This window comes from Rattus norvegicus, chromosome 6 (assembly GCF_021556685.1).
Source record: "Rattus norvegicus strain SHRSP/BbbUtx chromosome 6, alternate assembly SHRSP_T2T, whole genome shotgun sequence".
NCBI lineage: Eukaryota > Metazoa > Chordata > Mammalia > Rodentia > Muridae > Rattus > Rattus norvegicus.
The window spans coordinates 30,777,765-30,791,632 of NC_141539.1; the positions used below are offsets into that span (position 1 = coordinate 30,777,765).

General features: G+C 43.1%; 1 protein-coding gene across 11 annotated transcripts in view; it reads right to left on the reverse strand.

The window, feature by feature from the left end:
* Positions 1-13,868, reverse strand: part of Babam2 (BRISC and BRCA1 A complex member 2) — a 450,578-nt gene that overhangs the window by 161,344 nt on the left and 275,366 nt on the right. For all 11 annotated transcript variants that reach the window (XM_087553697.1, XM_087553689.1, XM_087553690.1 and 8 more), the window contains one exon: positions 9,933-10,042. In XM_087553697.1, the coding sequence (XP_087409823.1) occupies positions 9,933-10,042 (110 nt within the window). The remainder of the gene's footprint in view (positions 1-9,932; positions 10,043-13,868) is intronic.

Here is a 13,868-nt window from a genome sequence, read left to right on the forward strand (position 1 = left end):
AATTAAAAATTTTATTTCGTCTAATTTACCTGAATGTAGTGAATTCTTACCTATAATTTCAAATGGCATTACTTTAATTTTCAGGTCCCTATGCCCTTTTCATAGGCATGAATCAAATTTCAATATATCCCAGCTTCGGATTACAACCTATTCCTATGTCCTAAAAGACCTGTCTGTTTCCAGGTAGAGTAGGGAAAAGGAGGCCAAAGAGGCCATGAAGGGAAGAGGTAAGAAACTGTAAGCTCAAAGTTCATGAGACCAAAACCATGCTCATCGCCTAGAGGGTTCAATCTCCCAGGAGCATGGCCAAGCAACCCACCTAGGAACTTAGCTGCTGGCTACAAGGTATGGGAACAAGAGCTGAGCTACAACCATGGAGAACAAATGCCTGTCCAGGCACAGAGATCACCAACTTCCACACTTCTGGAAAGTTACATTATGGGGGAGTGGGGTTAGGGTAGGACCAGCTTGGCAGAAATGGACCATGTCTTCTGCAGCCCTCAAATAACAGGGACTCAGTTTAATAAAACAATATGCCAAGAGAGTCAGGACATAGAAGGAAAAAGTGCAGTCCCAATAGACGGCACATGGGGGGTGGTAAAGAGAGCTCCAGAGAGGAGATGATACCAAGAAGACCTAAAAAGATGGACAGGTCATTTGCAGATCCTCAAGGAGAGGGGACCAAGTGCAATGCTCTGGAACAAGGATTAGTCTGAGCAAAGGTACAGATGTGAAAAAACACAAAGCCTATTTTAAAAAATGTCAAAACATGTGGCTAAACAGCAGGGTGTGTGTGTGTGTGTGTGTGTGTGTGTGTGTGTGTGTGTGTGTGTGTGTGTGTGTGTGTGTTCCAGATGGGGATGGAAAGGTGAGCACAGAGCCACCAAGAACTGCCTGAATGGTGGACTGTTAGCTGGACTGCTAGCCTAGTTTGAGCAAGGAATATTTTGTGCGTGGAACTTCAGGTAGACAGAGACAGTTCTGTGCCAAATAGAAATAAATTGGATCTGTAGATTCCTTTTGTCAAGATGGGCATTTTTATTATATATATATATATATATATATATATATATTATAATCTCCTGCCAATCCATGAGCATGGGATGTCTTTCCATCTTCTGAAGATCTTCAATCTCTTTCTTCAGAGACTTGAAGTTCTTTTCATATGAATCTTTCACTTGCTTGGTTAGAGTTACCCTAAGGTATTTTATATTATTTGTGATTATTGTGAAGGGTGTTGTTTCCCTAATTTCTTTTGTGAAAAGATCTTTACCAATCCAACATCCGATAGAGGGCTAATATCCAATATATACAAAGAACTCAAGAAGTTAGATGCCAGAGAATCAAATGACTATTTTAAAAAAGGGGCTACAGAACAAAACAGAATTATCAGCTGAGGAATATCGAATGGCTGAGAAGCACCTAAAGAAATGTTCAACATCCTTAGTCATCAGGGAAATGCAAGTCAAAACAACTTTGAGATTCCACCTCACACCACTCAGAATGGCTAAGATCAAAAACTCAGGTGACAACAGATGCTGGTGAGGATGTGGAGAAAGAGGAACAGTCCTCCATTGTTGGTGGGATTGCAAGCTGGTACAACCACTTTGGAAATCAGTCTGGAGGTTCCTCAGAAATTTGGACATAGTACTACCTGAGGACCCAGCTATATCATTCCTGGGCATACACCAAAGAGATGTTCCAACATATAACAAGGACACACACTCCACTATGTTCATAGCAGCCTTATTTATAATAGCCAAAAGCTAGAAAGAACTCAGATGTCCTTTAACAGAGGAATGATACAGATAATGTGGTACATTTACACAATGGAGTACTACTCAGCTATCACAAACAATGACTTCATGAAATTCTTAGGCAAATGGATGGAACTTGAAAATATCATCCTGAGTAAGGTAACCCAATCACAAAAGAACACACTGATAAGTGAGCCCAAAACCTCGGAATACCCAAGATACAATTCACAAACCACATGAAGCTCAAGAAGAAGGAAGACTGGAGTGTGGATGCTTTAGACCTTCTTAGACGGGGAAACAAAATATAAGAGGAAATACAAAGACAAAGTGTGGAACAGAGACTGAAGAAAAGGATATCCAGAGACTGCCCCACCTGGGGATCCATTCCATATACAGTCAGACATTATTGTCGATGCCAAGAAGTGCATGCTGACAGGAGCCTGATAGAGCTGTCTCCTGAGAGGATCAGACAGAGCTTGACAAATACAGAGGCAAATGCTAGCAACAAACCACTGAACTGAGAACAGGGTCCCCAATGAAGGAGTTAGAGAAAGGACTGAAGGAGCCGAAGGGGTTTGCAACCCCATAAGAAGAACAACAATATCAACCAACCAGACTCCCCAGAGCTCCCGGGGACTAAACCACCATCCCAAGGGAACACAGGCATGGACCTATGGCTCCAGCTGCATATGTAGCAGAGGATGGCCTTGTTGGGCATCAATGGGAGGAGAAGGCCTTGGTCCCGTCAAGGCTCAATGGTGATGCCCCAGTGTAGAGGAATGTCAGGGCAGGAAGGTGGAAGGGAATGGGTGAGGGAGCACCCTCATAGAAGCAGGGGGAGGGGGAATGAGATAGCAGGTTTCTGGAGGGGAAACTGGGATAGGGAATAACATTTAAAATGTAAATTTTAAAAAATCCAATAAGAGGGGGAAAAAAGAAATAAATTGAAACCTAAGCTGGGAGTTAACTGCAAGTCAGACAGGAAGAGAACAGGAGTCAAGAGTTCACAAGAGACATAATGGCGGACAGACTGAGCAGATAATGGTAGGAATGACAAGGAATGAAAGGCACTGCAGAGAGTGGCTTCTGGCATCAGACCACTGGCTGACTGATGAGGGGAGGGAGACAGGGTGGTAGATGCCTGTGAGGTGCAGCACTTGAGCACCCAAGAGAACCAGAGAAACAGGAAGTGAAACAGGAAGGAAGGCTGCCTTATTCAAGACAAGCATGGTTGTGGACATTTTGCTAAACTTAGAGATTTGAATTGGGGGTGAAAATGGAATACTGGCATAAACATCCATAAAATGCCTAGAAAGCAGCTTTTGTTTTGTTTTGTTTTGTTTTGTTTTGTTTTTAAGCTAGGGGCAAAGTTAATATTAGAAATAAAGGCCAAGGAGTCATCTACAAAGAAGGCCATGAAAATGATCTGAGGGCTAGGAAGAGGCTGGGGAAATGGCTCAGCAATTAAGAGCACTGGTTGTTCCTGCAGAGGACCGGGGTCTGGGCCCCATCACCCGTGTTGTATCTCACACCTATCTGGAACTCCAACTCCAGAAGATCTCTGTCCGCTTCTTCTGGCATCCGAAGGCACTCAACACATATGCTGCACAGGCACACAATGAGAAAAACACACCCATACATGACATATAAAATGAAACAAAAATCTTGAGAAACAATTAAGAGGGAAGAAAACGATCTAGGGGCTGCTGAGACAGCGCAGCCAACAGAGGTTTCCACACAGGTCTCAGAACCCGGGTGTGACCCTCAGACCTCATAAGGTGGCAGGACACGCCTTACTCCCTAGAGTTGTCCTCTGACTTGCACATGTATGCCGCAGCACGCACATACCTGCGGTAACACACGCACTAAAACGAAAACCAGAAGTTTAAGTGATCAAATGATAGAAGCATGAGAACACAACTTCCTACCATTTAATGAGCTGAGAAAATGAAGCAGGCATTGTAGGAGAGCAGGCAGGGTCTGAGGTACCAGGTCAAAGGGCAAGGACAGCTCTGCAGAATGCCTGCCAGCAACACTATCATGTGCATCATCTGAAGAGTAAAAGGAACAGCAACCTGAGCGTCTCAAAGTACTAAGCACAGATATTGTCACCGTGCTGCTTACTTAACCTCTGGAGAAGCCATATGACATTAGAAACGCTAGGCCTTCGAGAACTTTCCAGTGTTTCCTTTACCAAGCTGGATGGAAGTGCAATCTCCTCTGAGGTTGTACAGTATTAATGCGTTTCCAAGTTATTTCTACAACTTGACAAGCACTAACTTGCACTCACCACGATCTCAGCACTAAAAAGGGTCCTTTCTTATAAAACTGAGCTGTGTACCTTTTTCAGAAGAAGAAAGGGAGCCCAAGAATTATTTGGGCCACTATTTGTCACCCAATAACTGGGGACTAGAGAGCGTCTAGGGCCATGTCTCACTGTGTCTTTTTCGCTAACCACAACTTGCAACTGGCAGTTGTTTTTACATAGCCTCTTACTGTGCTGTAAGCAAACCAGGGCACAGGGCCACAGCACATTTGTCTTGACAGCCTCTGGCACACTAGCAAAGGGCCCTGCACTGGTCAGCTCTTCCAGGGTTGCTTCTGCTGAAGAATGACCACATGCCTGTGAGCCACACAGGCCTCGCTATGGGCGGACATTTATGAGCTGGTAAGCTCTGTGTACTTAATTCCAAGGCGGACTGTAACTTAACAACAAAAAGTTCTAAAAACAAATTCTGTACTTGTGAAAGATGCCACCTGGTCTGCCTCAGGGGCTAAAGTCCTCTTTTTATGCACTGAGTGGGAACAGCACTGGGAGTGACGAAGCTGATTTTCTTTAAACCACTCCCATACTCTGGCTGGAGCCAAGAAAAGGGCCCACACCTTTCCGAGACGAGCCCTGTGCTGTCTTGGATGCCCATTTCGCCGTTTGCTTTCCCTTGGGAACTGGCGACAGTCTTGGAGGGAGAGGAAGGTACAGCACATTTGGTGTCAGCTCTGATGGTGTAGCCTTAGCACCCACGGCTTTTTGGCAGGAAAAGGCAAGGCGACTGGTCCAGAAACCATTTTTCCCTCTTCTAATATGTGACCAAAATCTGATACTTTGCACTTCTGACTGCTAGTTAATCCACCCCCTCCTGTCCTCACGCTCATCAGTCTCTGTGCATCACTCACACCAGCTTCGTTCTTTCAATGAGCAGAACCTGAGGTCTAAGTCAAAAGACAAATTTTGATTCCTCGGGAAACAAATGTACACGAAATCTGTTTATTTCACGAATGTCCCTCATGCATAAAGAACACAAAGTTCTTCTCAGAAGTGTTTATTCTGCATGCTATACACATGCACCGTGGGAGGCTTGAGCACAATAGGCATCTTCGCACCACGAGGGCATGCAAACCATGTGCGACAGGGTTGTCAAACACACCAGGCCAATTTCAGAACATCATAAAATCACAATGTGCTTGGGAGTTTTTGACCAGTGTATCTGACAGATGTTCCTTTTCATTGGGATTGTCTAATTTTGGGACATTTGGTACTCATATCGTGAGCGCCTTTAGAGTATAACAAATTGATCTCTTTTCCTTCATGGGATGACAACACCCTAAGTAGTAGTCTTCTTTTTCTATTTCTGGGACTAGTTAACTATCCTTGCCGACTGCACAGACAAGCTGGGGCAGAGTGGTAATAGCCAGACGTGCCTGGGATTTCCCTTTGCCCATGCACTGAGGTGGTGGAGAAGCCAGACTTCTTTTGACCATTTTCAAATAATGTGCAGCAGGCTCTTGGTCTCCTGGAGTTTCTGCCTATGTGAGCTCCTGCATGGAGCTTGGGACTTCTCAGAGAGCTTCTCAGCGGAAACTGAAAGGAACCCTCAGTCAAGGCAACTGCCAGGCAAGGCTAGCCGAGGATACTTTTCCAATGAATCCACAAAGTACTCTCCGTGTCTGAATCTACAAGCCATGCTTGGATAGCTGAGAGCTGGCTAGGTAACACAAAATAAAGGTAGCAAATGAAAGCTTGACACAATGTCCACAATGCTACTAATGCTCTTCACTCACTGAAAGCTTAACCCATGGCCACTGACCTCCTAAAATGGCACTGCTCCTCTTCTCTGCTCTGCTCTGCAAGGATTAGATAAAGATGCAACAGCCCCCTTTAACCATGAGGACATGCTCCAGGACTCTCAGTAAATGCTGCCACCACAAATGCAAATAATGCTGAACTGCAAATATGCTGGGTGTACGTATACACACGTATACACACACACACACAGACACACACACAATCTTAACTACTACAAAGGTTAATTTGTAAATATGAAGTGTGACATTAACAACAGTCACAACAAAACAGAGCAATGGCAACTTCTATAGTTTGAAGTCCCCCCCCAAAAAAAACCTCAAAAAATCAAAACCAAAACCAAACAGACAAACAAACAAAAAAAAACAAGCAAAACAAAAACAAAAACCTAGCACATAATTTCATGAAAACAAGATTTGCTGGCCCCAACATTTGGCTTCTTCAATCGTTTTCTTATTAAGTTGAAAGCTTGGTTTTGTTTTGTTTTCGTTTGAAACCAAGTCTCCCTGTGTACTCCTGAATGGCCTCAGATTTACAGAGATCCTCCTCCTGCCTCTGCCTCCCAAGTGCTGGGGTTTAAACACATGTGCCACCATGGCCTGACACTGTGCTTGGCCACCATGTCCAGCCCATAAGTTGGAAACTTTCACCTTTCCGCTCTAAGTGCGATCACTTAAAGCAAGTCGGGCTTCTTGTTGGCAGGTCTGAACTGCCAGCATCAGTACCCTTACACCTTGGGCCTTTACTAAATAAAACAGGGTTTCCTGAACCACTGCGATCGAATTACAGCCAATCTGATAATGAAGACCCCTACTAATGACTAACAACAGCACGGCGAAGCTGGACACACAGGTGGCTTGTGCCCTAGGCAGGATCGAGCAGGACCGTGCAAGACGTATAAGGTTCTAAGGACGGTGTGCAAGTTCAAACTTATCAATTGCTTACTTCTAAGCTTTTCTGTTTACTATTCTCAGACTGCAGTGGGTTGTGGAAGAATGAGATTTCCAGAACATGTAGCCAAAGTAAGGGGTTAGGGAACTATTGCAATCAACCTAGCAAATGTGGAAGCCCTCACTCACAAAGCCATACCTCAAAACTTTACCATTCTCCATTTTAACCTTTCTCTAAAATCCTCTTTTGAAAAGTTCTATTTGAAGATATAATAATGCCTGGTTGTTTACTTTTGTATTAGAAATATGGTTACATCAGGAGATCTGTATCCACCAAAAAAATCTTAAAGCTTTCAGTATAGCCACTCCAAATTAGGGGTTAGAATTACATATGAACTTATAAAACTATCAAAATCAGGCCTTTGTTGTGCAAGGCACTATGGGAATGGTACACTTATTCATCACTCTGAAGAGTGTGTGCAGCTCAGCAAAGGGTTAGAGAAATGTACCTCACATGTAAGTCGATGGTAAGATGAGGAAAAACTACTGGGACAGCGCCAGTAATTTGCGCTCCGAGGCACTGTGGGTAGGGAGGGCATGAGGACAAAGCCAGAGAGCACGTGCATTTCACCAGAAGGGGAGAGCACTACATGGGGCACCGTGCACAAAACGAAGGCTTTAGTCAGCAAAAGCACGGTAAGAAAAGAGTAGCGAACTGAGACTGCTTGGGCTGCGAAGACAGACTCAGTGAGGGAAAGAGACAGGTGGCGGGAAGGACAAGGAGGCACACTGAGAACTAGGGTGATTTTGTTTATTTGTTAGGGTTACGATTGTTTGAGACAGGGTTTCTATGTTTAGCTCTGGCTGCCCTATAACTTGTTCTGTAGACCAGTCTGGCCTCTAACCCACAGAAATCATCCGCCTCTGCCTCCTGAGTGCTGTCACAGACTAAAGGCATGTGGTACCTACCACATCAGATCTAAGAGAGCCATGTTATAGAAACAAGAAAAGTGACTTAAAATATACCTGTCCTTTCTCAATTGTCTCACCACATCCTAGATTATTAGCATAAAGATATTTATTTGCAAGCTTTCTTGCAAAGTAGATACAATCACTTCAGAGGAAAAGAAAACTGGCTTCATTTCAGAATAAAAAAAGTCTTTCTATATAGACTTAGTGGCACAGGGATACACTCTTGGCAGCTTGGGAGGCTGAAGTGGGAGGAATCCCAAGTTTGGGGCCAGCATGGGCTATAGAATAAGACCAGCCTAGAAGTATAGCAAGATACGATTTCTAACGAAGGTAAACACTAGGCTGGAGGTATAGCCCAGCAGCAGAACTTGCATTGTATGCTTGGACCCTATACTCCATCCTGTTACCACAGAACAACACTCTTCTGAGAGAGCAATTGCTTGTTTACAGTTAACTAACATGTTTGTTTCTCAGACATCTTGGGATGTTTTTCTCTAACTTTCTCATCACCCAAACAGCTGAATTTAGCTCCTTAAGTTCACACTGAGTGTTGGGAACTAGTGTGTGTCCCCGTCATACCTGTCCTTTCCATTTCTGCTCTGACTTGGCTCTTCCCTGTCAACTACCCACCACTCACTCATTGCCATGAACTCTAGCAGTGAAAATGACAGCACTAGTAGCTACTATTTGGTGAGGGATACCCCAATGCCAGGATCTACACTTAATGCTCTAGGAACAGTATTTAATATAACTCTAAAATCAGCATTATTAAATAGATGCCAGGATGCCCATTTTATAAAAACATAAGACCCACGATGCTAATGCTTCACTGGTCACTAGGAACCACAGTCTGGCTGTATACAGCTCTCCTTGCTCCAGAGTCTACGGCTTTCAGATCCCAATGTTGCCTCCAGCCTATGGCCCTTTATCAACATGGGTCAGTATTTTAAGTTAAAAATTCACGTGCTGGGCAGGACAAAATACAGTACTTGCAATTGTATAATCTCTCTCCGGCTGTCACTAAAGACATACAAATCAGCGAGAAAATGCCTGTACATTGTGACCTTTGCAGTCTCCCGAGTTTGGGTCTAAGCAGCTGTATTCTGTCAACTTGTAAGAGGGGTGTTCATGACTCCCAGCTTAGAGCAACTGAAGTCAGAGGGCATGAAACTGGCCCAGTATATTAATGTGGGATGGCAACCATATCTACTCTCAGACAGGGATCTGCCAAGCCTGACTAAAGGCCTTACAGAGAACTTTAATAATGTACTTCAGTCAAAACCTGTAAAAATTTCTGTTGATGAAAAATGTGTCTTGTCAGAAGTTCTCAACCAAATCTGCTTATAATCCATTTTCAATGAACCTTAGCTTCCTTTGAAGTTGAATAAGCTACTAAAGCATCTAGCCAACAATGAGCACATGTGAAGCAAGTCTTTATAAAACTCATTACTAATGAGAAAAGTTACTTGGTTGGAACACAAGCATGATAGCAAATTGTTTTGACTATGTGACTAGACACTGCATAAAACCATAGAGAGCTATTTAAACAGAGAAAGAATTCAATCATCATCATCTAAAACCATCTACTTTTAACACTACCTTTGTCACTTTCTGATTAACTTTTTGCTTAATATCTTAAAGAAATGTTATATTTTCACAAATAACTTGACAGTTTTGAATATATGTTACTTCAGACATTATTCAGAAATCCACATCAGGTCACAACTGCTGCTTGCAATAAATGCCTAGGGAAACCTGAGAGAGTCAAAATTCGGACTTGACATACTCTACAATTCCTTCAAGGATTCAAAGGCACAGTGCAGAGACCACAAATTGCATGAAGAAGAGTCACTGAAAGATTACACTTGCAAATACTCTCTGAATGGACTGTGCCATCAAAACTGTCAACCCGAGGCTAGAGGTTGCTGAGCAGTTTAAGAACACTGGCTGCTCTTGCAGAGGACCTGGTCAGAGCACAGTACCCACATGGTGCAGCTTAAAAGTGCCTGAATTCCAGTTCCTGGGGATCTGATGCCTTCTGGCCTTTGTTGGTACATGCACGCCAACAGCATAGTTACACTTGGGTGTGTGCACTAGTGTATACACACAAGAAAGAAGTTTTAAAAAATTCCTCAATATACAAATTTCTAAGAAAAGAAAAGAATTTAAGAGTTCACGTAAAAGGAAGAGATGAAGCATTCGGCTCGTGATATCAACAACACTGACACTTACTGCTCAATTCGGGGTGACAAGTACAACTTGGGGTACACCTGGGTGGCTTCAGTATCCTCAAAGCTGACAGAAAGGAGAGCCACATCTTCTCCGGGATCTTCGTTTACATCCTTAGAAAGGAAGGGAGAAATACAACAATGAGCACCTGTTCTCTGCACACTTGCTTTTTTGAGATAGGTCCCATTATGTAGCCCAGGCTAACCTCAAATTCAAGAGCTTCCAACCCAGGTCTCCCACATGCCAGGATTCGAAGCACGTATCATCATGGCCTGCCTACTGTAGAATCTTATCCACGGTGCGCTCACACAGCCTACTGGCGTGAGGCCATGGTTTGGAGTCATCTTCATTCACCAATGGTCAGCACACCCTTGCCTCACTCCTCCAGGTGCTGCCTCCCACAGGAAAGCACAAACCCTCAGCTACTTCACTTCTCCCCAGACCCCCAGTGCAGCAGGGGGTGAATCTGATGGTAACAAATTAGACAGAAGCCTAGTTAACACAGTTCAGAAAACATATTGCTACAAACATAATTTATATCCTAAAACACAGCAAAATGTTAAGATATGGGCCCAATAATCTCATTACACCAATCTTTACAGTACACTTAAGCTATTTAAATAGAAAAACCCTCAATAAATATATCTCCAGGAAGTATAAAGCATGCCATTATATAAATAAAGGAAGGCTGGGTGGGGGTAATGCAGGTCTACTTTAGCAAAATGATTACAGATGATTTATGGCATCGAATACTATCATATATATGTACATGTATATATCCAATTATGAGAATATTTAGAGTAAACTCCCCATTAGTCTAAGAATGATAATTACTCATCACTCCATCAGGGGAAGCCTTGATGCTTATGGTAAACTGAATCAGTAAGTATTAACTAACAGACTCACAACTGAAACTTAGAACTACTTCAAGGAAGTATCGATGATACGTGGATGAAGTATACTGAATCAAAAGTGGGAACTTTTAACTATGATTATTGCCAAGTACCGAGCTGTCTGCCAGAGTTCTGGATAAAATGCTGAATCAGAGCAACTCTCAAGCATATTGACTGTCATCTGCACACACCACATTTCACCAGCTCCTAGTAACCTGGCAGTGTTCTCCTGCAGGGAACAGGAAAAGCAGGCTTGCACTTCTGAGTCAGTTTACTGGTCCTGGGTTTGGGGGCTAAGACAAACAAGCAAGGGGTCCTGGCCTCAGCTTGAACTGCGCATGAGCATTGAGGGGCTTAGGCAGAGTGCTTCATCTGTTCAAATTCCACTCCCTTTCTTGCATCTTGGGAAGCTTGGTCAACACACATACTGCTTGGCCAGTATCTTTGTCCGATTTCTTATTGTGCTAATAAGATGTGCATGTGTGTCATGTATACACAGGGACAAGGACCATCAAGTCTCTCCCATCTTTTGAGAATAAAAATTAAGAAGCAGCAAGAAGTGGGAGTTAGGTAGGAATATGTATGTGGCTGTCACTTGCTGCAGCCATCTCCCTGGCTAAGCCTTCCATTGCCTGGGCCTTGGCCCCATGTCCTACGTCTCCCTGTCACAGAATTTGCTCCCCAGCCTAGTGCACAATGAGCTCATTGAACTGTCTTGGGCATGCATGGATGAGATGAGGGGTTACATGGAGAAGCAGCACATCAACCACAGAAAGCTGGGAAACACCAAAAAACAATCCATACTCATGTCTCATTTCTGCTTCACTAAAAACTTGTTTGAAGCTGTTCACAGGACCAGTCCTTTGCTTCCAAGGTCAGAATGGGAGCTATCCAAAATCACTGCAAATTCCAACTCTTTGTAAACAGGTCAAGATAACAGTGATGTAATATAAAGAGAACCACCTCTCTTCCTTGTTCTGCCTTACTCTCCTATTCCAGCTACAGCAGGAGCTCCAACATAAGCAGCAAGCTGCCGCAGCTCCCACTGGGTTCAAACATCAAAGATGCGTGAAGCTGGAGAGTGCACGGCTCCTGGTATCAGTGATCACAGACCTCTCGGGTACATGCAGTGTGTGAGAACTAGAACTATAAAATGGATTGTCTTAAGGGGCCCAGAACTTTCTGCTGAGTCCCATGGCCTGCTCTATAAAATACAGAGAAAAGAGGAGGAGTATAACCACGCTGAACTTTAGGAAATGGGCACCTATATAGCAGAGGTCTGCCTAGTTTGCGCTTAATTCTCCAGGAGACTTGAGGCCCCAGGGAAGGGGGAGGCCTGATGGGAGTGGGAGGGAAGCACCCTCTTGGAGGCAAGATGGAGGAGGAATGGGATAAGGAACTGGGGGGGGGGGAAGCCGGGAGGAGGGGGACAAAGACTGGAATGTAAATAAATAAAATAATAAAAAATAAAACAAAGCCCAACCACATAGAAATTTATTTTAAAATTGGTTCGTCTACTCCCATCTTGAAACTTATTTTTCAATGTAATTAAAACTAACAGTGTTGCCTCAGTCAGCTTTCCCTGTACTCATAAACACACACACTTACGCAGGCACACACACTTCCTTACCCTCCTGTTTTGTTTTCCCTAACGGGATCATATTACACACATTATTCTACCAATTGCTGTTTTGATAGCTACATACTAATCCCAGCATGGATATATCTTTTATTTAACCATTGCCCTAAAAACAGAACTCCATGTTGCCTGCAATTCTTAGCCACTTCATAATGCTTTGATATGTGTGTATGTCTTTAGTAGTGTGCTATTTCTTAGTAGGTAACCAAAATTAAGCTTAAAGGTCATGAACACTTTATATTTCAGTAGAATTTAATGAATTTTCTAACTGAACAATTTGCAGAAATACAAATTTGAACCAAGACATATTTGTGTTGTGTTGTGTTGTGTTCATAATGCAGTGAGCAAGCTCGAGTCCTTCCTTGTGAGTAACTTGGTAAGGGAGTTCTCATCCACTCACTCTTTCTAAAGGAATACTGGCAGGTCGATATCTGGAGAGAGCATCTCCATTTAGATACAGCACTGAATCAACTTTTCACTTGTCTCTTGAACGTTCGCATCTCTTCTGTAGACCTGGCCAAATCCACTGCTGATTTTCCTTTATAGTACTCAAATTATTTTTGTTGGCTAATAATTCTATTAACCATCTCCTATAATATGCATTACATTTTCTCTCCTCCTAGCTTTGGACATTTATTTTGAGGCTCTTCTAACATCAAAAAGATGTGGGATTTACATGGTCAACACTTAGATCTGATAGTCTATAGAAAAAACACATGAGACAGTAGTCCAGTTATTTCTAATTTATCTTCTGAACTATTGCAATGTTTAATTCCTCTTGGTGAAACACTGGCATCTTCCTTGAATTAGTTTCTGACTCCTACTGGATAGCTAGGTTTAGTTTGGGGTGCTTAAGTAAGCTCAAAGAGTTCCAAAACTACAAACCTACATAGTGCTATTCCATTTTCTGCAACTCTAACAGGCTTGTACATGTGTCCCCTCCCCTCTGCGAAATTAGAAAAGAAGGCTCTTGTACCATGATTCTTAGAAGCTAGCATTACAGATGATTATTCTAACCACTAATAGCAGCATGTGGAAAACAGGGGATGGTTAAAACCTAGTAAGGGACATTTTAAAATGTACGAGTATACACTTTCAGGGCTCTCTGCGCCATTTGAAACTGCCACAGGCTAAAATAGGAGGAAAAGACGCCAAATCTGCTAAAGTTACAGAATGTTGCCTTCTTCCTCCCCAAAACTGTGTCAGGCACTCACATGTACACAGCGAGGTAATAACAGCCATGGCATCCTGCTGAGACCCAACAGTGACTCTGGCTCAGCCTCTGTGTATTTATTCCTGATATTTATGACGAATATTCACAATAGCCAGGTTCTTGAGAGTCCGAACATGTCTGCATCCCTGTTATGGAACATACCATATGTACAGCGAATTGGTTGACAAAAACAG